General features: G+C 35.7%; 2 protein-coding genes across 2 annotated transcripts; both read right to left on the bottom strand.

The window, feature by feature from the left end:
• Window positions 1-16917: 16917 nt before the first annotated feature.
• LOC109111411 (carboxypeptidase N subunit 2-like) lies at window positions 16918-19901 on the bottom strand. The gene is made up of 2 exons (XM_042726090.1): window positions 19749-19901; window positions 16918-19193 (listed from the first exon to the last, which is right to left on the bottom strand). Exons 1-2 carry the CDS (start codon window positions 19754-19756, stop codon window positions 17129-17131), a joined length of 2073 nt encoding a protein of 690 aa, XP_042582024.1. The 5' UTR covers window positions 19757-19901; the 3' UTR covers window positions 16918-17128.
• Window positions 19902-20308: 407 nt separating this feature from the next.
• Window positions 20309-23890, bottom strand: LOC109111408 (leucine-rich repeat-containing protein 15-like). The gene is made up of 2 exons (XM_019124344.2): window positions 23643-23890; window positions 20309-22422 (listed from the first exon to the last, which is right to left on the bottom strand). The coding sequence occupies exon 2, from the start codon at window positions 22414-22416 to the stop codon at window positions 20689-20691; it is 1728 nt and encodes a 575-aa protein (XP_018979889.1). The 5' UTR covers window positions 22417-22422; window positions 23643-23890; the 3' UTR covers window positions 20309-20688.
• Between the last annotated feature and the right edge of the window lie 495 nt (window positions 23891-24385).

Raw genomic sequence — 24385 nt, 5'->3', positions numbered from 1 at the left:
AATATTGTGCCAGATCAGTGTTTTTTTTTTATCAAGCTTAAAATTAATGTTTTTTTTTCTTTTGTTCAAATGCTCATTCATTCATTCTGTTTATTTGTTGTTTTATTCATTCATTTACTGGCTCATTTTTAATTCTGTCATCTGTTTTGTTCATTCACTTGCTCAATAATTCACTAATTTAGTGCTTAATTTTTTTGTTTGCACGCTTATTCATTTGTTCGTTTACTTGCTCAAACATTCATTTTAATTAATTTGCTCATTCATTCTTTTCTTCACTTCTTTAATCATTCATTCATTAGTATGCTCATTAGTACAAGTCCTTGACTGATAATTCATTATTTTTTTTTTTTAATTGTTTGTTTGTTCATTAACTGGATCATTTATTCAGTTGGTTACTGATTTGTTTCAGTAAAAACAAAATTTCAATTTTTTTTTTTAGGTTGCCAAAACTTGCATGACAGGAAGGGGAAGTGTAATCAGTACCCTTCAGAGTGTGACTAACCTTTATATCACTGTTACCACCATAGGCAAGCATGACGTAAATGTTAAACCAGTGTCTCGTGCTCTGCTGACTATATCAGCACCTATAATAATCTTCAAAGACATGAGGTGGCATGTCTGGCTGTCAGCCCACACACATGTATTAATGAAAGTTTCACACACACTCTTAGCTATCTTCTTGCACGTACATGGAACTAGCCTTCAGGCTGGCTCGAGTTTCTGCATACAGCAGTAAAGATACTGTTTCACTGCAGGTGTCCCATCAAAGGCTGGAGCATGCACTGGCCAGCAAAACTCATAAATTAGCAGGACTACAGGTCCATTTACCGGGTGTACCATTTTGCCTTGATGAAAAGCCCATATGTAGGCTGTCTAACCGCAGCATGGAGTTTCATCATTTTGCTTTGATTAAAACTGTTACATACCTCTGCATACCCTTTTTATCCAGTTTCCCCTATGAGAGAATGCATTTAGTGCACAACTATCTGAAATATCTATATGTCACACCATATTCCCCAGTGATACTGTACTTGCACACTAGCATTCAAAAGTTGTTGGTCAGTTTTTTTTTTTTTTTTTGAAAGGATTCTCCTCAACATCAAGGCTGACCTAATAGCTATATATATATATATATATATATATATATATATATATATATATATATATATATATATACATATATATATATATATACATATATATATATATATATATATATATATATATATATACATATATATATATATATATATATGCATAATTGTGCTCAAGAAACATTTCTTATTATTAACAATGTTAAAAAGTTGTGCTGCTTAATTTTAATTTATTTATTTTCTGGATTTTTTTTTTTTTTTTTTTTTTTGCCCCCAGGATTATTTGATGAATAGAAAGTTCAGATTTATAAAAATAGATTTATTGACTTTAAACTTTTGAATGGAAATCATATTAATCTTAAATGTTATTCATTCATTGTTCTTCACAAGCAGTGGTCTTCGAGGTAGATAAAATTATCTATATCTTTTAGAGGTCTTAATAGAAGCCTGGGGGTCTTCTGCTTTCAATTAAAATCTCAAACATAGTTTCCCCTCTCTGCAGACCCTTGAAAATATGCTCGTAAATTGTCATTATTTTTTACGGGCTTCCCCTTTTTAGTTGCACATCGGAGATGTCTGGCAAAAGCAGTAGCTCACTGGATTGGCTTATCTCAGGATCTGCCGTCTCCTTCTGAGCCCCGGGATAAATGACATGACTTACAGTGTATGGCTGCTCCCCATCACATACTGTATGTGCATCCTAAGTGCACTGCTCCGGTCCAAATAATGGGAAACAGGCAAAATTTAGAACTGAAGATCTGGCTCATATTATAGTTGAAATTTGAAATGGCCAGACCCATAGGAAGTTGACTTGGAATGACAGGATGAAGAATTTACTGAACTGCAATGGACCTTTTTCACATTTCTGGGGTTATCGGAAGCGGAAGTCATCACAGCTGGTTAAACTTATGTAGTGGTGAAAGGAAACTACAACAAATATATTTTGTTTCTTTCTCATTTGCCCCAAATACCAGAAAACTATAGCATTTGCATTACTTTCTAAAACTGCACAAACATATTGAGAGATTGATTAAGTTGGTCAACAGAGGGAAAGAAGTCAAATTTGCTGTCATTCCCTTAGCCTTTTTTTTTTTTTTTTTAATAATATTTAGTTTTTTTTAGAAATAATCACGAAACAACGTTAACTTCATGTAATTTAAAGCCAAGGTAAGAAAACACAAAGTATAGTGTTATAGATATACATAAAAAAATGTAAATAATTAAAATATAAAAACCTTATTTTTATTTATTAACTGTGGAAACTATAGGTCTGATCCATCAATCCATATAAATCTTCAAATTTCAATTTCAAACTTCAAACTTTTTCCAAGCTTTCAAAAAAGAACCTGCTTCATTTTCAACATTAATTTACTTTTTATTTTTAGTATAAAATTGCAGTTACAAAATTTCATTTTTATTTATTTACATTGATTTATTTATTTTTCAATTGCTTTAATTGTATTAATTCTCTTTCCTTTAAACTGAAATTTTGCATCCTCTTTGCTATCTCAATTTAAATTCTTTATTAATGAGTTTATTTTTAGACAGAATTTGTTTTGGTCAGCCAAGTGTCCTCATTAAGTTTAAGAGGCACTACATGCATACAGTAATGTTACTGTGGTCTTTTAACAAGCTTAAGTGGAAGCCATGGGGTATCTTTCCCCACTAGCAGGTCTCTTTTCCCTCCACATCTGTGTCTGTTTATGCCCCGTCTATTTCTGAACCATCACTAAAGAACCTCCAGGTTCTGCTACAAAGCAAGAGAATGTGATTTTCCCTCCTGTAACAAAGAGAGAGGGAAATTGCAGGGGAAGTCTGCAAATGTGCTTCCTTTGTGGTAACCTACAGGAGGATGGAGTGAGCAAGGCTTCAGACGAGAACCAAAGCACATCGGCGGCTTTTGGCTGGGACGATTATCGCTCTCATATATTGCCACACTCGGTAGAAACAAAACTATCACCAGAATGCTGGAACCTTCCGCTAGAAGAATTGGACAGCTAAAAATTAAAGAGGACATGCCGGCTAACTAGAAAATCACCCTGGTGGATACTCGCTTAGAGTTTTTTCCCCTGTTTTTAAGGGCTGGCCTGGAGCGAGCTCTATGGCAGATGCTAGCATGACAATGGCATTTCAGCGATAAGATAGAGAGAGCCTGGGCGGTATGAAAATGATGGCTGCTAGCACTGTCTCGCCTGAGATTTTGTGACTCCTCTATGACGAATCCCAGTAACGGAGACTCTTGGCAGACTGATGTGGGCTGCATTGCAATGGATGGGCCCTCCACTCTGGAATAAGCCAAAAAGGCCCCTACGAAAAGAGCAAGATGTAATGCCACTTTTTCATGCTCATTGCGGGCCTCTTATAGCTGCAATGGCATGGATTTGTATCCCAGTTACACTGAAAGAGCTTGCGAATTGGATCGAGCTTAAAAGTGAAGCAAGAAAGCCCTGGAAAATCAGTGCTCAAAGGCACATTTCAACTGGAAAGCATTTCTTTAAAGCCTATACTCCTTGGTGGTTGACAATCCTATTAAAGAATCAACGCCTTGCAATTAACAGAGAAAAGAGATATAAAAATAAATTAGAGAGGGGAAAACACACGCATTCAGTTTAGGGGCATCTGAGTGGGACTAACCATGCACTGGTCCTTTCTGATATTAAGATACCACAGGCATGAATCATCTTTTTTGCATTGACGTTTGAGTGGCATGACCAGCATCTGCCAATTTCCTATTGTCGCCACTCTTCACTTCACTGACGGCATAAAGGCTTGCAACAGAAAATGGGTTTTCTCTTTCCTTGGAGATTTTGGCTCAGATGAAAAAAAAGGAAAACAGACCATCAAAGGAAAGGCACCAGGCCTAATGATTCACCATATCAACAGACTCAATGACGGCAAAGACAGAAGCCTCTCAATGTATAAAAACAAGCCGTTCAGTAGCTGTCATTCACTTATTTAATGAAATAAAAGCGCTTGGTTTTTGGACAAACAAAGGAAAACACTTCAATTAATTAGTTTTACTCTCTTTAGGTGACATTGAAGTGCCTTTGCCTCCTGTTTTATCTGATAGACAGATCGTTGATGCTTTAAATGTTCAAATTTTATTACAAATTTTAGATTAGTTCAAAACACTTCTTTCCTTAGACTAATGTTTTCATCACTACTTATACCTTACAAGTAGCTGGTCAGTCAGCAGTCACTTATAGCCACACTCTATCATCAGCAACATTCGGCCACTGCAGTCTTCTGATGTAGAGAAAGAAAAAGGCCACTTAAAGGATTAGTTTACTTCCAGAATAAAAATTTCCTCATAATTTATTTATTCACATGCATTACATAATGTTATTTTAATTTATTTCTTTATTCGAAGTGGAATTGATGTTTTTTTTTTTGAAGGTTACTGTGTTTTTTTCTTCATATAGTGGACTTCACAGGGGACCAATGGGTTGAAGGCCCAAATTGCAGTTTCAATGCAGCTTCAAACATTGAAACAATTTTCAAAAAAAAAAAAAAAAAAAAGTTTTATAATTTTTAACCATAAATGCTTGTCTTGCACTAGCTGTGCTACAGTATGTGTGTCCATGACTTTGCATTATGTAGTCACTTTGGAAAGGTCAAGCATGATGTAGGCAGTAGTACCGAACCGTCCAACATAGTTGTTTTACAATTTTTTTTTATTTTTTGTAAAGGGCGTTTGTTTTAGTCTTTGCACATTCGCTTTATATACACTTTCGGTAACAGTTGGTATTTCGGCCTACATCATGCATGTCCTTTCCAAAGTGACTACGCGCATCGCAGAGCTAGTGCAAGACAAGCATTTGCAGTTAAAGGTAAATACGTTTTTTTTTTTTTTTTTTTTAGACCCTTATTTCTCCTAACCATACATCATGAGTTACATGACATGAAAGCACTAAAGCAAACTTTCCCATTTATTTTTCTCACCAACTCAATCAGTATTTTTTCTCCTTTGTACTTTGTACTTTCTCCAGTTTAAAAAAAGAGAACTTCCTTGCATCATTAATTGTTAGTGTTAGTCTTAGATTTGTTTTTGAGAGAACCACATACATCAACTCTTGCCCTTTCATTTAAATCTTTACCAGATGTAATGGCTGTTTTGACTAATTGTACAGAAATTGCTATAATTGCTCTACTAACAACACTAGCCGTACTATTTAACTTTGATATGTTGAAGTGTTGGTAAAAGTAGTTCACCCTATTCATTCATTTCAGCCCATCAAAGTAAGAGAGAAATTACCATAATTTAGATCTATTAATTTAGCTAGTTTCTGAGAGGAAATAATTTATATACAGTACAATTTGTTCTAAAAAAAAATGTCTAGTTCACATACAATCTAGAAGGTTTTCCATGCCTCTAAACCCTCAGCTTTAAAGGCACGGAAACAGACTGTTTGTGGTCCCAGACTTAAATTTATGAGCAAGCGGGTGCGAAAATGATGGTATAGACAGGAAATTGTGAGAATTTATGTGAGTCTTAAGGCAAGAGAGAATTAACAAAACCACAGCATTTGTTTGTTGGTTTGCTTCTGAAAGTTTACACACTTTTTAATAAACCCCACATAGTCCTCATGTTCAAAATGCTCTGCAATTTGTTTCTGCTTGCCACAACTCAGAATTCTATGTTATCCGCAATAGATTTTAGCACTACTGCATGAAGAAAAGGATTAGTCATTTTTTGACCCTCTGAGCAGAAATGCATTAAACAACACAGTCTTAAGTAACTCCTTGATGAAAAGCTATTGAGGCTCAATGAAACATTCATTATATATGCATTAAAGGCACTTCATCAGGAGTGGCTGTGAATGAAGAGGGGGTCACTACTACAGAGAGCCTTCCCTTGTTAGATGGGATTTGATTCTCCTTCAATAATTGTAATTCAGCAATAAGGAGCTTACAGCTCTTGTTATCCGCTTGATAGAGAAGTGAACATGAAGAGCACCATGGGGAGAGTAATACAAGAGATTATCGTTTGAGAAGGTCTCCCTCACCCCTCTCACCTAACCTAACATTGGCTTCAGGTCAGCCATCTCTAATTGTAGTTTCGTTTTTTTGGAATGGACAAAGGTAAGCTGGTTCACCCTTGTGGGGACAGAGTAATGAACATTATGGCCTGGTTCACTAACATGCTAAAGGACACCACAACAGTGACTACCAAAAGGGCTTGAAGGCTCATGCTTGATTGAGCAGGATTTTACAGGCATTCACTTTTGGAGAGGTCTGCTGTTATAATATAAGGAGATTGGAGAGTGGCTAGTTTTTGCCCTACCTTGGCATTTCTGGAAACATGTCTCAGGATGTGATCAATCAGGTGTTCATAAAAACATGTCACATAGGAAATTAACACCTGCCTGCCAAATGTTCACACTTGTTTAAGTAACACACTGCAATCAGTAGTGGACAAAGTACACAAATCAAGTAGTTGAATAAAAGTACAGATACGTATAATAAAATATTACTCCAGTAAATGTAAAAGTACTCCTTTTTCAATTTTACTCGAGTGAAAGTACAAAAGTACTCAATTTTTTATGTACTTAAGTAAAAAAAGTACTGATAGATAGATTTATTTTGCAATTGTATATAGGCTACTTAATTTAATATTAGCACATATTTTTTAGAATCCTGTACTGCTCAAAATGCCTGGGATTTTCCCAAAATAACCAATATATGGAGTCAAGATATATTTTTTTGTTGATATGGACTACGTTGATGAGAGTGATGTAGTAATGTTCACTGTGACGCTTACAATGCCATGTACCTGAGAGAAAACAGATTTGACCATCTGATTTTCACCAGTAAGAAAAAAAAGTGTTTTAAAGTTTGTTGTTTTCCAAAACATCACAGTTATATATGACATGAGAATAAGGCCTTTAGTTAGGAAGAACATTTTAAGGAAAATATAATTATATTTTCATAATGATTTTTTTTCTTTTCAAACCTTGTCTGTGGTGTAAAAAAAAAAAACACCCCTGACCAAATTCCTCCAGAGGGCATCACTTCCCACTGATAATTGACTGACCACTTGATAATTACTGTAGTTACCATGTTCTGAACATCACATCCTTTCTTTTTCCCCAGATGTAATCTATCTAGGTGGTTGAATATAAATATTTAGACTTTATATCTAAAAATTATCTCAACTTATCATAAGCTAACAATATTTAATTTTAATTATTTTTATTATGGTTATTTAGTAGCATTTATGTCTTATCTGTCTACTCGGCTAGTTAATCGTAACAATATAAAAATGTATACTGTTGATAAAAACAGACATCACACGTAGCGTTTTAATAAAACTGTAAAGCTGGGAATTTGAATGTGCATGAGTTATTTTATTTAATCTGTGTTATTTTAATGTTTCCTTTTTTTGACCTAAAACATGACACGGATGTTGATGTGTCTGCATTCAAGCATTTCAGTGGGCTTAAATAGATCACCCTTTACAGCAGATTTAGTTGACAGTTTTAACCTAAATATGGTTTTCAGTTACAATAATTAATTCTAAAATTCAACATTAGTAACTTACTTTTAGCAGCATCAGTCGCGCGCGTGCTCACAAGATCTCCCGATTGTGAATTCAGTTCACTAGAGACTTGCACTAAACGGTTCATTTGAATCAGTGAGTTGTCGACTCGAGAACAGCTGCAATCGGATCATTATTATTCGTGAATAAATCGTTTGGTGCGATTTGCGAACCAATTTAAAAGGTTCATTGAAGAGAATCAGTTCGTTCTTGAATCAGACACCGCTTCTGCATGTCGGAGCACATGATATATTATAAGGAGTAACGATATGTTTTATGAAATGTAGAGAAGTAAAAAGTACGATCTTATGCTTTGGAATGTAGTGAAGTAAAAGTTACTCAAACTAAAACTACTCCAGTAAAGTACAGATACTTGTACTTAAGTACAGTAACGAAGTAAAGCTACTCCGTTACTGACCACCACTGACTGCAATTAGATTGCAACAGCAGACAAAAGAAAAGTTCGGTATATAGGGATATACAAAGAAACTTTTTTTTTTTTCAAGTTTTTGAATTTATTTCAGTAAATATAAAACAAAATATTTGAAACAGTAATGTGAAATATTATTAAAATTTTAAACAACTGTTTTCAGTATTTATAAATTTTAAAATGGAATTTATTCCTGTGATGCAAAGCTGAATTTTCGACAGCAATTGCACCAGTATTCTGTGTCACATGATCATTCAGAAATCTTTCTAATATACTGATTAGGTGACAAAGAAAAATTTTATTATCCATGTTGAAAACTTGCTTCTTTTTATTTTTTTCTGGAAACCATGATACTTTTTTGTATTCTTCGATGAATAAAAAGTTCAAAACAACAGCATTTATTTGATATCAAAATATTTTATAATATTATAAATGTCTTTACTGTTATACTTTTGATTAAATTAATGTGTCCTTGCTGAATTTATTTAAACAAACACACACGCAGGGACAACAGGGATATTACAAAAATAATTAAGTAAAACTTTTGAAGTAAATCATTTAGATTTTCAGGATTTTTTTAATCGATGCACAGCAGATGATATGAATGCAAAGTTCTAGATCTAACTATTTCTGACTTAAGTGACATAAATGTTACATGAGTAATGACTCCTGGCATGTCTGTGATGCTTACGGCAAATTTTCAAAGCTGTAGGCTAAATGTTTTCTAAATAAATGAGCACAAACATGTTACACCCATCCCTGCTTTCCCAGTTTCTAAGATGCACTCCAGATGTAGCGCATTGTCAGACAGTGCACAGGCAAAAGCCCTCTGTGTAAGTATGAAACGTGTCACAGAACACATAGAACTGTATGCGTCCCTCTAAACCACATCGATGAATCTATTTAAAAGGCTTTCATTTGCATTTTAAAGCAAATGAAATCCAGTCATACACTGCATATGCCTTCAGATCAACACAAGCGTCTTTCTAAACACATATCATCCCACATCATTCCATATCCTGCCAGTTTCTTTCAAGCACAACAAAGCTGAAATGATCTCCACAGGCTCCCTGTTAGAACCAATTGGTGGTAACTGATAAATTAGGGTGGGATCTAAACTGGTCATGACACTCAATGATTCCTTTCACGTTGACGTCAGCGACATGAAGCGACTCTTTATGTGCAGCACGTCCTGTGGCTGGAATGTACCGCAATAAAGAGGCAGAGAAGCATCTGAGTGAAAGAGAAAGAAAGAAGCAGTGACAGCCTCCCTCCCAAACACCCCGTGAGAATTCACTCCTACATGTCTGGGCTTTGCATGTGCCCTGTTTACAATCACACAAACCATGTGGTGCTCTTCCAAGGCCACAGACGACTCAAAAGCATCTAGAGCGTCCTGAAAGATTTCAATCACCTTGCTTGATAAATGTGGACATAAATCTCCCCCAACCAGCTTGTGAACTTTTGCCATTTTGTGTTCTGCTTTAACACTACAATCTGTGGCGTACATCACAGTGTGGTTTAACTGCTCTTGAAGGACCGCGCTGGAGAGGCTTTTGAAACCTTTTTTTTTTTTTTTCTGAATGACAAAAATAAGATTTAAAAAAAATGGTATCCTTTTTCACAGAGGAAGCCACGGGAACAGGCTTTCCTCGCCATAGATTATATCCATTGAGTAGAGCATAGAAGAAACCACAGATGTTGACACTGTTGTGGTAGGTTAAGATGGACTCTAAAGCCTATTGTTTCCCTTCATTTTCTTTCGTTATTGTATTTTTTTCACAGTTTTCCCCCCTCTCCTGCTTTCTTTGCCTTGCCCCCTCCACTCTGGTACTTGGCCCTGGCCAGCCGGGCCATGCTGAAAGGCCTTTAGATGGTGACTACAGCTCCAGGGGGTCTTTCTGCCAACTGTGGCCTGGGGAAAAGACTGCATTGTGGGGATCAGCAGGCAGCCCCGGCTGCCTCAGTGGCCTCCATCCAACAAGAATAATGTGAGTGTCCGGGTTAAGGGTCACCCCACTTCTGCAGTCCCCCACTGGGCTTTCACCATACCTGCCCTATCCCTTTCAGTGTATCCGGTCAAGAGGAGACGAGAACTCGAGAAAAATCATCAAGAAAAAAGACTCCTAACACTAAGTGGAATTTGTCCAGAAAGGGTAATTTCATTCAGTTTTTCAATTGGGCCTTTTCAACCTCTCCAAAACAGCTCAGAGAGCATCTGCATAGCCTCATGACTGAGTCTAAAGAACACATAAAAACTGGATTTAAAGTTGCCAAAACATTTGCCAGTTTTGCATTAGCCATTGGGTACTTGAAAACACACTCAGTAATTTACTCATTAAAACATTTTAAACATTAAAATAAATAAATAAATAAATGAATAGCACAAATGTTCAAAATGATGTACACTCACATAAGACCCCATGCAATGAAGTGTGACACAAAAAGCTGCTTAACATGAAGTGAGTCCCCTCAAATGGGGGTCACCATGTTGAGATCACATGAACGTTTCTTGCACGTGCTACTAGTAAGTTTTTATTACCTATTCATTTCAGTCTCAACACATACAATGTGTGGTATTTCACATTTTCTGTTTGTAGCAATGCAAAATATAAATAAAATATATTATATACAAATGCTGAAAAATAAAAAAGTACAAATATATTACTACAAATGCTGAAAAATAAAAAAGTTATATTTTTTTATTTATATATATATATATATATATATATATATATATATATATATATATACACACACACACATACATACACACACATTTATAGCATCTTCTCATTATTTCTATTTAATGGTTTAATATAACAGCTATATATATACTTGTAACCCGAAGGTCGCGGGTTCAACTTTCAGGTCTGGCAGGGATTGTAGGTAGGGGGAGTGAAAGTACAGCGCTCTCTTCCACCCACAATAATTTTTTTTATTACACATACATACATACATACACACACACACACACACACATACATGTATTAATATTAATATTGTAACAATTTGCTTTTGTCTGATGACTACACAAAAAGTGCTACATTCTACATTGCATTATATATATAAGCATAAATGTAAATGGATTAACAGCTGATGAAAATTCTGATTTACATCACTGAATTAAATTATATTTTAAAGTATATTAATTATTATATATAAATAACCTCTGACACGGAGAAGAGTGAAAACTCCTCACACGACGGCTAAGCTACGGAACATCTGAACATAACGAACCAAACGCACATTGACGGATCTTCTTCCATCTGTTCTTCAAAATGTAAAGAAATGTATATTTCTGTAGATACTGTGGATATATTAATATTAATTGTGTCTAGGCGAAGGCATTCATCCTAGAACAGAGCTAATGCGAGTTTGGAGGGTATTCATTTCATACTCTGTGACAGCTTATTTAAAGTAAAAATTATACATTGTATTTAATTTATAAGTTATACATACAACAAACTTGTAATGTCATAGTGCTATCGTGTACTGTAATCGAATGTAGCCTATCTCAGTAATAGGCCTAACGTTACCTGTTGAACCGTAGACAGCACACGCTGTGTTCATCTAATAAAGATCTTCATCGCTAGCAAACAATAGCCTTTGCAGATTTGCTTTCAGTTGACTGTAGATCCAAAGGCAGGTCTTCAAAGCTCTTGATGTTCTTAAACTTTCTGTTACAACTCTGAGTGAACCGCTTCAGACGCTCAGCGTGCGCGGCAGGGAACTGAACGAATCATTCAAACTGATTCACAAACCAATTCACTGGTTTGCCAACTGGTTTGATCAAGCTTTTGAACAGAACTGACTCAAAAGAATTAAGCTACAAGCACCTTCCTCAATACCGCTGAAAATGAACAGGACAATCCACTGTGTCATTACTGCAATCTTTTTGCTCCAGCAGTTTTGTATAAAGTGTGAAATGGCGTTCTGTGCGTGCACTGCACATGTAAGCCGTTTCATCACGGGACAGCGGATGCCTGAAGACAGAGTATGTCAAACATTCAGTCATGCTTTAAGCCAGATCTCTCCTTCACCTTCTTATCTTGACATCGCGTTTTAGCACCGGGGAGTTCCAAACCTCATGCCCACATGGCTCATCAGCCAGCAGAACATAAACATCTCAGTGAAAGCCAGGGAATGAACCACACAGCTTAACTTTGGCTGAATAATCACTGCACGTCTGTAAGAGAGTATAAATTACCAGCAAATTTCTGCAAAGTAGTCATGAAGCCACATATTTAGACTCATGGTTAACCAATATTTTTATATTCCCTATAATATAAAGGAGACATGTAACTGCGTTTCTGTAGCTTTTATGAAGGTAAATAACTTTTTAAAGACCTTTTTGAGACCAAGCAAAGACAATTTAATAAATAAATTGAAGCGAATACAATACGTCAATATGTTCTCTAAATGTCTAAGGAGCACACAATGCACTTAAAAGTTTGAAAATACAACTAAAATTACCTTTTAATTAATTTTTGGTGGGAAAAAACGAAATAACTTAGAATAACTGACTTTATCTTAACTATACATTCAGTTTTTCAGGACTTTATTTTATAAAAAGGAAATAACTTATCGTAATAACTTTTATCACGGCACATTCAACTGTGAAGCAAAGAAGTCGTTTATTGTGAAACTGATCAAAATGAAGTAAGCTTATGAATAAAACTAGGGCAAATATTTGCTAATAAGTTCAGAATAACTGACTTTTGCTTAACCATACATTCAGTTTTTTCAGTTGTGAAACTTTTTATATTGAGTTAATATTTTTTTTTATTTAGTTGTTTTTTTTTTTGTATTGGAAAACAAAAATACTAAGAATATTTTTTTTTTGTTCAATGCATGCAACATTTAATGCCATGACTTTATGAATTTAAGACTTCCGCTCTGATTTATAACCTTTTTAAGGGTTAAATTGTGGAAGGGTGAATTAAGACTTTTTAAGACCTGACCTGCAGAAACCCTCATTACAGGTTATTATCAAGTCTGCCAGTGCCATTTCCATCTTCTTCATCTTATTCTACCCCATGAAATCATTCTGACCACACACTTTATGATCTGACCCCAGAGTTACAATATAATAGACTTCAAAACGAGCCTTCTTACCCCAGATCAGAGCCTTCTGCTTCAGTCATGGCTCTGAGGGGCTGTCACTGGTGATGTACTGCCGTGAAGCCTGCACCCTGACCCCACATAACAAGTACATTAACCTCTTCAGAGATGCACCACTCCAGCCCTAAAACCTCTGACCCTAAAGCCCCTCTTGTGGCCACAGGAGGTCCTTCGGTATCCCTCCACACTCTGCATGATCACTGCATTGTCTGCCCCTGTTCTTTGTGTACGTTGCCAAATAATGTTCCTTTAGCTCTCTATGATGCTGCTACCCCCTTCCAGTCGGGACACAGGGAGAGAGTGCTCTGTTGTGCCCAGCGTGAGTGCTCTCCCTGCGGGATGGTGAGGGCAGCTCGACTGGGGTCTGCAGGTACTTTTCATCCCGCCTGGCAGGCGAGTCCCAGCGCCCTGCTGCTGGAAATTAGTCGTCGACTGGCCTCTCTTTCTGCTGTTGTCAGACATGGGCCCCTGATGAGAGATTTGTTGATATGATAACTTGATTAGGTCTCGGGAATGGTTGTTGAGAATGAGAGAGACACTGCTCTTTTTCCTTAACCTCTCCTCAGGAGACTGCAATTAGGCCTGGTAATTGGTTAATTGGGTATAGTGTTTCAAATACACTTCTTTTTAATTTTTTTCTTCTTTTGGCCTTGGTAAACAAATGCTAAATTTTTGGTGTTCAATGATATATTTTATTTATTCAACATGCTTTTGTTTTATATGAATATATATATATTTTTCCAGTTGTTCAATGTTCTTTTTTAAAGCCCGTTCACACTAAGCATGGTAACTATAAAGTTTTAATAATCATTCTAATTCTATGGGACTAAAGAAGGCCACACCACAATGATACCTACAATTACACAGAGGAACAATGTTGTTGGAATCACTGTCAAAACTTTTTTTGTTCAGCTGAAAATTAGGTAAAAGCACTGACAGCCAATCAGAATCCATCCTACTTTAAAGAGATTGAGCATTTACAGTGGAAGATGAGATAAATGCAGCGCGTGCCTATAATTAACAGAACATTATTGTGCGTTGGCATGCTAATCATTATAGTAGTTATTGTTCTTGATGTGAATGGACTAAATGATCAAGATATTGTTGGAAATAAATTCTTAATTTTACTAAATTAAAAAAAGGAGAACACAAAAATTGAAGCAAATAAAAAAAGTCTTTAAAATCCTAGTTATCACAAGGTTCTTCTCTGACTATGTAGAAGTCCTCCTGAGAGATTCTGAAGGCTTCATTCCTTTCCTTTAAATCTAAACCTCAGAAATAATTCAATTAATCAATTTATGCTTTGCCTCTGAAATACTTCTTTGTCAATGTGATTTGCATCATAAAAAAACTAAACTCTGGTGCAGCTGAGACTTTAAAGCTTTTTTTTCTTTTCATTTCATTTCACCATGGCTAGATAAAATATATGCATTATATAGCCATCACCATGGCTGCAAAATACCACCATACATCACCATGGCAATTCTATATGGTCTCTCTGGAACTGGAACTGGAACAGCGTCACTGAATGTAATGTTCCCCCTCTCAGTCTATGAGAACTCATGGCTGTGATTACACCCTCAAATATCTAACTTTTCATTTTAGTACCATCCCAGAAGACAGACAACTGCCTTAAGCACAGTACAAATCTACATTAAAAATATTTTGGTTTTGTGTATCATGGGCAAGCCACAAAAATAATTAGAAAAAATTATTTAAGGCACTTAAACAGCTCAAAACAAGTCACCAGTTAAATAGGCAATTCAAGTATAAACAGAACAGTACAAAGACCAAATATGCATGTTCATTATGCAATGAATCACTGAAAATCCCATATTGGTAAAACACTTTTCTATAATATAGCTATATATTTGGGGGTTCCTAGTTATGTGTTTTATACAGTTCATACCTTTTTATATCTTCAGCTTTTTTCTTTTTTAAACACTTTTATTAATAGTTATTATGAAATCAATGTTCTTAACATTTCTGACATGAGGCAGAAAATCACTGGCTTAAAATATGAAACATTCAGTCATGATAAATAGTGCATTTGCAAGCAAGTTTTGTTGTAATTGTATGAATACTCACCAGTCTCACATCCAAAGAATCACTTTTTTATATAGCCTATTTCAGAAGTTCAATCATGCAGGTGTTGAGTTTGCTTTGTAAACAATGATAGCATCATGGCCTTTTCTCTCTTAGATTCTTTACTTTTTCCCCCTATAATTTGAGGAGGGTTTAGCTTTAAATAACTGGATTAAAGAAACGAATAAAAGATGTGATGGCAGTCGTGGTGCCGAAGCTGTGGTGAATGGCTGAGCATTTACAAACCAATGTTTTCAGTCCACCATACACAAATTTTGCTCTGTATGTCACGTCACTCACTCACAAATGGACATTTGGTCAGATCGCCATCTAGTGGTGCGTTTGATAAAACATTATAAGAATATACTTTGACCACAGATATACCTCTCTATTTCCTTTGCATTAAGTCTTCTTTGGTCTTAAAATTATCGCAATGATGACGACGACGACATAGGCTAGAATATAGGTTAACATCGAAAACGTCTTACACAGAAACAAACTATTTATTTTTTTCGTTGTGTTTAGGTCGACGTTTTGTACGTGTTTGTGGGTTTTCTATTTGTGTTCCACTGTCAAATATGTACACTACACTTAGGTCAATAGTTCTTAGGTCAATAGGTCATTTTTTTAAAGGACATTGTGTGCAGGTTGTTATGTATGCGAGTTTATAAATCACTGTTTGGACAAGAGGTACTGGAAATAATTGGACAAAACAAAATAAATGCGCCTACACTGACACCTAGTGCTTGACATTGGGAAAGACATGCACTCATATCAGTTTTGAAGAATAACATTTTGCTTCCTGACTAAAAATTCGCCCCAGAAAATATTTACATGCTAAAAAAATAAAAATAAAATAAAAATAATAAATAAATAAATAAATATAAAGCTAGATGAATATTTAAATTCTGTGTAAATGAGGCCTATGGCAACTCTTTGATTAGCCTCTTGTTTTTATGACCCATTCCAAAAGCACCTGGTCACAATAGCATTATTTTTCTCTCTAATACTATGTGACCAAGAACTTACGCCTACACAGCTTTTCTTCAAAGGATAATTCATCAAGACTGCTGACATTTGATAAATGAATTGCACATAATTGTTTATAGTAGCCAGCAGATGCCCCAACCTGCAGTTCAAGAGTTGTGACCGAATTCACAAGAAACCTTTTTCAAATGACCCGTTCCAAACAAACAAACAAACAAACAAACAAAAAATGTAAACATGCTACATCACATGATTATTGCTAGATAAATTTTCAATGATTTTGAGTAGATAAAAAATACAAACATGAAACCACTTGAAATGTATGTTTGTGCTCTGTTTTAAAATATGTAGGCTGAAAGTTAAAGGTTTGGACATACGTTAAGGGATAGTTCATCCAAAAATGAAAACTCTTTCTTTGTTTACGGACGCTTATAAGACTTTGGTATAATCTTCACAACACACATTAACATATATTTAATGGAATCTGAGAAGTTTCTGAAAATGCAAAAAGGTTTAATCCAATTCTTGTGCATATGATCTCTTAATATGATGAACAGATTTAATTTAAGAATTGTTATGCCAATATATATATATATATATATAGGCTATATATATATATTCCAATATATATATAATAGGCTATATATTATGTAATTATATAACATAGAAGTATTTTATTAGAAAAACACAAACAGTGGATTCAGACTTGTGGACCCTACTGTACATGGTCATGAAATGAAAGCATAAAGCGCCATTGAGCATCAATTATATATGCAGTTTGGAAAATCATTCCTTTAAGGAAGAGTCAACTCTTATAAGTGACCACCACCAGGTGCTACTCAAAGTTTCAGGAGAAAAAAAAAAAAGCCATCAAAGAGCTACAGACTCTGTCTCATCAAATGGTCTGAATTCAAAGGACTTATTATAGGAGAAGTTAGTCAAGTTGACCTGGATGTGCAGTCTCTCCCTTTGCTCCTTTGAGCAGTATAATGCATATGTGAATTTGGCCAGCACCAGAGTACAACAGATTTCCACCAGCAGCATTGTAGTATAATATATCATCAATTCCTTGCATGATGAATACTTGTTAGTGCTAGTGGGTGTTGAGAAAGTTGGTTGAGGAGAGCCAGCACAGATGAAACTATGTGTGGTGAGAAAAGGTGTTGTTGTAGTCATGCTGGGAGGTAAGGTAGTTGATGTTGTCTCTTGACTTGTAATAGGAGCGGGGGTTAATATAGTTGTAGTCTCTAAAGTAGTTGCAGTTGTTGTTTGTACTGTCGTTGTTGGTGTGGTGGAAATCATTGTAGTTGTCAGGAGGACAGTTGTTGGTTGTAGTGTAGTTGTTGATACCTTGGTTGGGACTGTTGTGGTTGTTGGAGCTGTAGTTGTAGCAGTGGTGGTAGGCAGTCTGGTTGTGGTTAATAGCAAGGTTGTGAGATGAGTAGTTGGTGCTGTGGTGATGACTTGTGTGCTTGTCTGTGCTGTAGGTAGTTGAGTTGTTGTTCGAGTAGTTGTGGTTGCCGTTGTTGTGTGTAGTGTGGTCATGGGAAGGGTACTTGTAAGGAGAGGGGTGGAAGTTGGTGAAGTTGTGAGGCATAGTTGTTCTTCTGTTAAAGAGATGATTGATTGATTTTGCAGATTTTTCGGAGACTCACAAACTTCTGGAGGTTTTGATTTAATCTTTTCCTCATTGTTCTTCATCCATTCAAAGAATGACAACAGGTTACAGTCACACCGCCATGGGTTCTTGTTCAGGTAGAGTTTACTGAGTTTTGGAAGAGCATCAAAAACATCACCAGGAAGGCTTTGTAGTTTATTTTTTCCCAGTTTGAGTGATGAAAGAGACTGAAGTTTTTCAAAGTCCTCTTGTTTTATTGACTCTATATTGTTATCTTGAAGATTCAGATCAGTCAGTTTCTCAAGACCATCAAAAAATTCTGCAGATATCGTTGAAAACTGGTTTGAGGAAAGGTCTAACTTATTGAGCTTCTTAAGTGGACCAAAAACTCCAGTTGGTATGTGAGTGAGATTGTTATGGCTTAGACTTAATTGGGTTATTTTAGGCGTTTCTCCAAAAAGGATGTCAGGAAGACTGATGAGTTGATTGTTGTGCAGAGTTAGAGTTGTTAATGAAGAGAAACCAACAAATAGATCTTGCTGCAGTTCTGTCAAAAGATTATGGTCCAAAGAGAGTTTTGTTAATTTACTTTTGTGTGGAAATAAATTTGGCTGTATAAGGGAGATTTGGTTGTCATGCAAGGCTATCTCTGCCAAATCAGGAAGATGATCAAAAATCCCATCAGGTAGAGCAGTCAGCTGGTTCCCATAAAGCCTGAAAATGGTCAAGCCCTTAAGTTTAGAAAAAAGAGATGTCGATACAGAAATAAGGTTGTTTTTTCCAAGATGAAGAAGTGAGAGTTTCTCTAAATTGTCAAACGTCCCCTCCTCAATAGAGCTGATCTCATTCATATGTAGATGTAATTCTTGAAGTTTTTTTAAATCATCGAATAACCCGTTTTCAAGGTTATGGATTTTGTTGCTTTTTAGAACAAGTTTTTGAAGGTTGTGGAGATCCTTAAAAACACCCACAGGTAATGACGTCACGTTTGTGCCAGATATCTCAATGGTCGTGATATCAGGCAAACCCTCAAAGGCTCCAACCTCTACAGAGTGAGTAGAAGTACTGAGAAATTCAATTTTCTTTATTTGAGGGTTTTTAGAAAGAACCCCTTTTGGTATCACAGGAATCTGACTGTTTACAAAAAATATTTCATTGGCTCCATCTTTGAATTTTTTAGGGATTGCTGTCACAGATCTGTCATACACGTCTTGATTTTTGCAGTCATCACTTGGTTGACATATATCTACAGTGCAACTCCAGTGCAAGTGCACAAGAATGAAAATTAATACAAGTGCAATTTTTAAATGTATATGCCTGTTGAAGAATAAAACAATAAAAGCAAATTGAGTTCCCATGACTTTCTAATATTAAAAGACTTTAATAATAAATAATACTAAAAATATAAATAAATAAATGTCTTTATATCTTGTGCATACCACACAGTGCAAGTAATTGTATTTACACAAAATCTAAATGATTGATAAATGAATAATAATTCATGAACAATGGTGGAAAAAATGAAGAGTTCAGATGCAAAAGCCTCTAAGTACCATTTGAAATTTTCTTATAAAATGAGCATTTTTGTCAGGCTCCTATGTTTATTTTCAGTTATTTCACTTTAATGGCAATGAAAAGAACCTTTTAATTGCCATTAAAGTGAAATCACTGAACTTACACATAGGAGCCTGAGAAAAAAAAAAAATGCTAATTTTAGAAGAAAATTTCAAATGGCACTTTGAGGCTTTCGAATCTGAACTCTTCAAATATTTGTAATATCTCCTCCACAATACTGAAAACAAGCAAACAGTTGTTTTCCTTGTATGTTCCTGACCTGCATTTGTCTCATTAAATGTCAATAATTACTCTTACCTGCTCATCTCAGTCGCAGCTTAATGACCATTTAGAATGATGTTCCTAAAAGCAAATGTAAGGATGTATGTAGTGCAAATGTGGAGGAACATACGTAGTGCACTACTCTTATCTACATATCCCAAGTGTTTACTGCATGTACGTAAGGCATTAGAAAGGGTGTGGACAGTTTGTTTTCTGTTTGAAGAGATAAAAAATTGCCGACTCACTTTAAAAAATGTCTTATGTACACATATTTAGGGATTCTTTAAGTTTAATTAATTCTTTTCTAGTTTTTTTTTTTTTTGTCTTTAATACATAATAATTTTGTGAGCAGTTAGGCTGTTCTAGTTTTCTCGTTTATGTCTCTGTTAAGTGTGTGTAGAGTGTTTTAAAAGGTGAAATACAGAGTACAGGTCCCCTAGTAGTATTTTACAAACAAAAACATTTTAAAGAACTAAATTAATAGGCGGACTCATAATGTCATGTTGTTAATGCCTGAATTAGACACATTGATTGGAATATATGCAAAGCAGATGTAGCTGTGTAGTAGATATTGAAAAAAACACAAGCACTGAAAATACTTTGAAATGGAACCAAGGTGCCAAAATATATCATATAACACCTTGTTGGTCCATGGTTTATTGTTAATATAGAAGGTCTTGCTTACTATATAAAAGTGGTTTTGCTATGAGGAAAAAAATGTTTAACACAGAACTGCAGAAAGTGTATAACCATTGACAGTGGCAAGAAATCAAAATACAGTACATTTCTTCATATGTGACAACATTCAAATCATATATAATTAGCAATGATTTTTCTATTTTAATACATCAGCAACTAAGAAAGAAAGAAAGAAAATATCAATAACAATCCTTTGTTAAAATAAATTTGCCAAATAAAAAAAGAATGTTCTTCATAAATCCATTGAAGACTGTTAAATGTGGAATTAATAGACATTTTAGATAACTGAGTTTGTTTTTCTTTTTCTTTGACGTCCCAAGTCTTGACTTCCTCGCTTATTCCTCCTCCATAACACACAAGTAATGATACCCACAATGACAGCAGTACAGACAATGGCTAGAATGATAATGAGTTTGTCTTTGGACAGCCCTTGACCAACAGCATTACCTCCACTTGTGTCCTCTATCTCCTTTGAGACTGTTGTAGAGTCTGAAGGTTTGGTTGGGGAAGTGTGCGGTAGATGTCTTTCTGTAGGTTCACTGTACGCCTGTGTACTTTCTGGTGAAATATCAACCGTTGTCTCAGCTGCTGTTTGGCTGACCATGAGGTCATCCTCCTTCAGCTCTCTTATATTTCTACCATTCAAGGCCGGAGGAGCATAGCACATCAGAGAAGTAATGTTCTTCACTTTCTCTGAATACTGTCCAAGCCAATCCCGAAAAGGTATTATGTTATGGTCACACCTCCAGGGATTTTGATGAACCATAATATTATCGACTATGGACAAAGAGTCTAGAAATTGTTTCGGCAAGTTTGGTAGGGAATTGTTTTGAAGCTCCAGGAGATGTAAACGGGACACACCATCCAAGAGTTGTATGGGTATGTGCTGTATTAGATTGTTCTCTATAGATATGTTAGCTAACTTTGGAAGACCTTTAAATATCCCTGCCTCAATACTGGTGAGCCGATTAGTGTGAAGAGAGATCTCCTCTAGTTCCATCAAGCCATTGAAAGCACCTGGAGAAATGTGCTGAATCCGGTTCCTACTAAGCACCAAAAGGCGAATCTCAGTTAAGTTGTGAAACACATTCTCCTCGAGGTGGGTTAACATGTTGTCGTATAGCCAGAGCTCCTGGAGGGCCATTGGACCAAAAGTCCCAGGCATTAACCTACTGAGTTGGTTCTCATACAATGAAATATGAGTAAGGTTGGGAAGATTTAAAAAGATTGCACTGGGAAGCAATGATAACCTGTTATTGGAGAGGTAGAGTTTCTTCAGCATTGGCAAGTTTGAGAAGAGATTTGCTGGTAGCTGTGTGATTTTGTTGTCTTGAAGATGCAATACCTCAAGATTTACCAGGTCATCAAAGATGCCTGCTGGTATATCTGTTAGATTATTTTGCTGCAGAAACAGGGATTTGAGATGACTGAGTCCTTGAAAAGTACTGCTGTAAAGCTTTCTGATTGCGTTTCTCTGCAACATGAGCTGCCCCAGCTTTTCTAAACCCTGAAAAGCATCTTCTGGCAGAGAGGTTAGAAGGTTTCTGCTTAGGTCTAATGTGTACAAATCTACAAGAGGGGTTAGAAGAGATGGTTGGAGAACTTCTAGTTTGTTGTTAGTCAGCGTTAGAGTTGATAATGCTTTTAGATTTTGAAACAGATCCTGTGGCAGAGAGGTTAGCATTGTCCCACTGAAACCTAAGGCAACGAGATTTCTGGTTTGGTCAAATGTATGAGGTTCCACCACAGCTATTCTTGAATTCTTGGCTACAAACATAGTGAGGGTCTCTGAGAAAGTCTCAAAATCAGCTGGTTTTAATGATTCTATGCTGGTGTTGGAGATAAAGAGGGTTTTGGTGGTTGCTGGGATGGAGGGTGGAAATTCTTTTATTATAAAGCCTTGGCAAATGATTTTGCTTGGCTTACACTGGCAGTTCTCTGGACACGCAGAGGCAATGTCGTTCATGGCACACATGCCAATAATTATGAACCACACCAGATCCATTGACTCCTACAAAGAAAGCACAAACAATGCCATTATTCTCGACACTACTAAGAAGAGCCTTGTCAAATTCTGTTCTTTTTATTATTACTTTTTTGTTACCTCATTTTCACCAAAAAATAGGACTCATGAAAACTCAAAGCCACACAAAAAGCCTGACTGCAAAAAATGACTGCAAATCTGTCATATAGAAACGAGAGAGAGAGAGAGAGAGAGAGAGAGAGAGAGAGAGAGAGAGAAAGCGGATGGTCACTAATTGTGACAAAGCCTCTTGGGTAACCTTCCTGTTGTGACATAAATCATTCCTCCACCCATATGACACAAATATTTGGTTCTGTAAAAGGCATACAGTGGTTGTAACTACACTTTAGGCTTTACTCACACCTCACACTTACATCACAACAAATACTTTTCTAAAGGTTGTTTTCTCTTCTCTCTTTATCTACACATACACCCCCCCACAGCCACACCCACACACCCCCACACACACACACACACACACACACACACACACATATATTTCTCTTCTTTGTTTTAAAAACAGATTACCACATTTGCAGTATTCACAGCATTGTACTTCAAAATGTATTAAAAACAGAAATAATAATAATAATAATAATAATAATAATAACAATAATAATAAATACTCATTTTAAAGAAAATGCTTTTTAAAGAAATGTCTCCTTGCACAGACATTTAATGGAAACAAGTATTCATGCAAGCATGCAATTTTCAGTCAGGACAAAGTTGAAAAGCACATGGAAAATGTTTTGTGACCAAAACCAAAAACCAAGCCACACTCTGCGAGAGCTGGAACATTTAACTGTGTAGTCTTTCAAATAAATCCAGCTATTATTTGCTGTAATTTCTCTTGTTTTATCCAAAAGTTTGTCTAATTAGTTTTTGTCTCTTTATATTCTAACTTTGTAGACTGGTGAATTTGTTATCGAATGTATTTAAAAAAAAAAAAAAAAAAAACAGGAAATTTGATTTTAAAATTAGGCATTTACTACCCATTTATTTTTGAAAGTGTATGTTTTAGCCAAATATGTTGTAAAGGCATGACTGTCAGTTATTTAAAATTAAGTACATTCATTATTATTACTAACTATAGTTTACTTCACTATACTCTTTTTCTTCTTTCTTTCTTTTTTCTTTTTATTTTTTTACCCTTTATAAAATCAGTTTAAACTAACAGCCAGATCAAATGACTTAACAAAGTATCTTACCCTTGAAGTAGAAGATGAATTGTCAGAGATATCGGTGCTTTGCTCTCCCCGTTGCACAAGAGCGTTTCCAGTTCTCTTTTAAACAGCTGCAATGTTTTCTTTGTCAGATTCCTTTCTGTCTCCTCATGTCTTTCTGGTTATCCTCTTTACAGTCAACCGTTGACTTCACTGCTTTGTACAAAAGCTCTCATATACTCACCCACATTTTTGGAAATGAGTTGGTGGGGAAATGCTGGTTTGGGGCCACACCCTTGTGCTGCTCTTTAAAGGGGCAGGAAGCTTGTGGGTATTCAAGTACATAAACCGTTTTTTTTTTTTTGATGGTGTGACTTTAGAATGAATTAACTCTTATTACATTGTTTTAGCTATATTTATGAAGTTGGGCACACAATATGTAGAAAATGTCTTTCTTGGGCATATCATATATGCACGGGACCAGATTTTAGACATATTGCTCCAATTACAGATCACACTAATAAAAGTCAAAGGACACATGTTACCAATTACAAAAGGTGTTCAGTTCAGTTAAAGTTCTGCTGTTCCAAGGCCAAGGATGATAAGAAGTGACTTTATTAAAGCAACAACTATATAGAAAATTATCATGAATTATCATGAATGTGGGGCCCACCCTTCCTTTTTTTTTTTTTGCAAGTGCTGCTCAAGTGCTGCTCATTTTGCTGAAGTGAAACGTCCTCCATCTATGGTTAATATATACATATGAATCACTGTCTGTGTGTGCATGC

Source organism: Cyprinus carpio, chromosome B6 (assembly GCF_018340385.1).
Source record: "Cyprinus carpio isolate SPL01 chromosome B6, ASM1834038v1, whole genome shotgun sequence".
NCBI classification, from domain to species: Eukaryota; Metazoa; Chordata; class Actinopteri; order Cypriniformes; family Cyprinidae; genus Cyprinus; species Cyprinus carpio.
The sequence above is the reverse complement of the archived record's forward strand: the minus strand, read 5'-3'. Positions and strand labels throughout refer to the sequence as shown.

Bases quoted from the DNA above. Each gene is read 5' to 3' on its own strand.
- LOC109111408 (XM_019124344.2), bottom strand. From the start codon at position 22,416: ATGGATCTGGTGTGGTTCATAATTATTGGCATGTGTGCCATGAACGAC.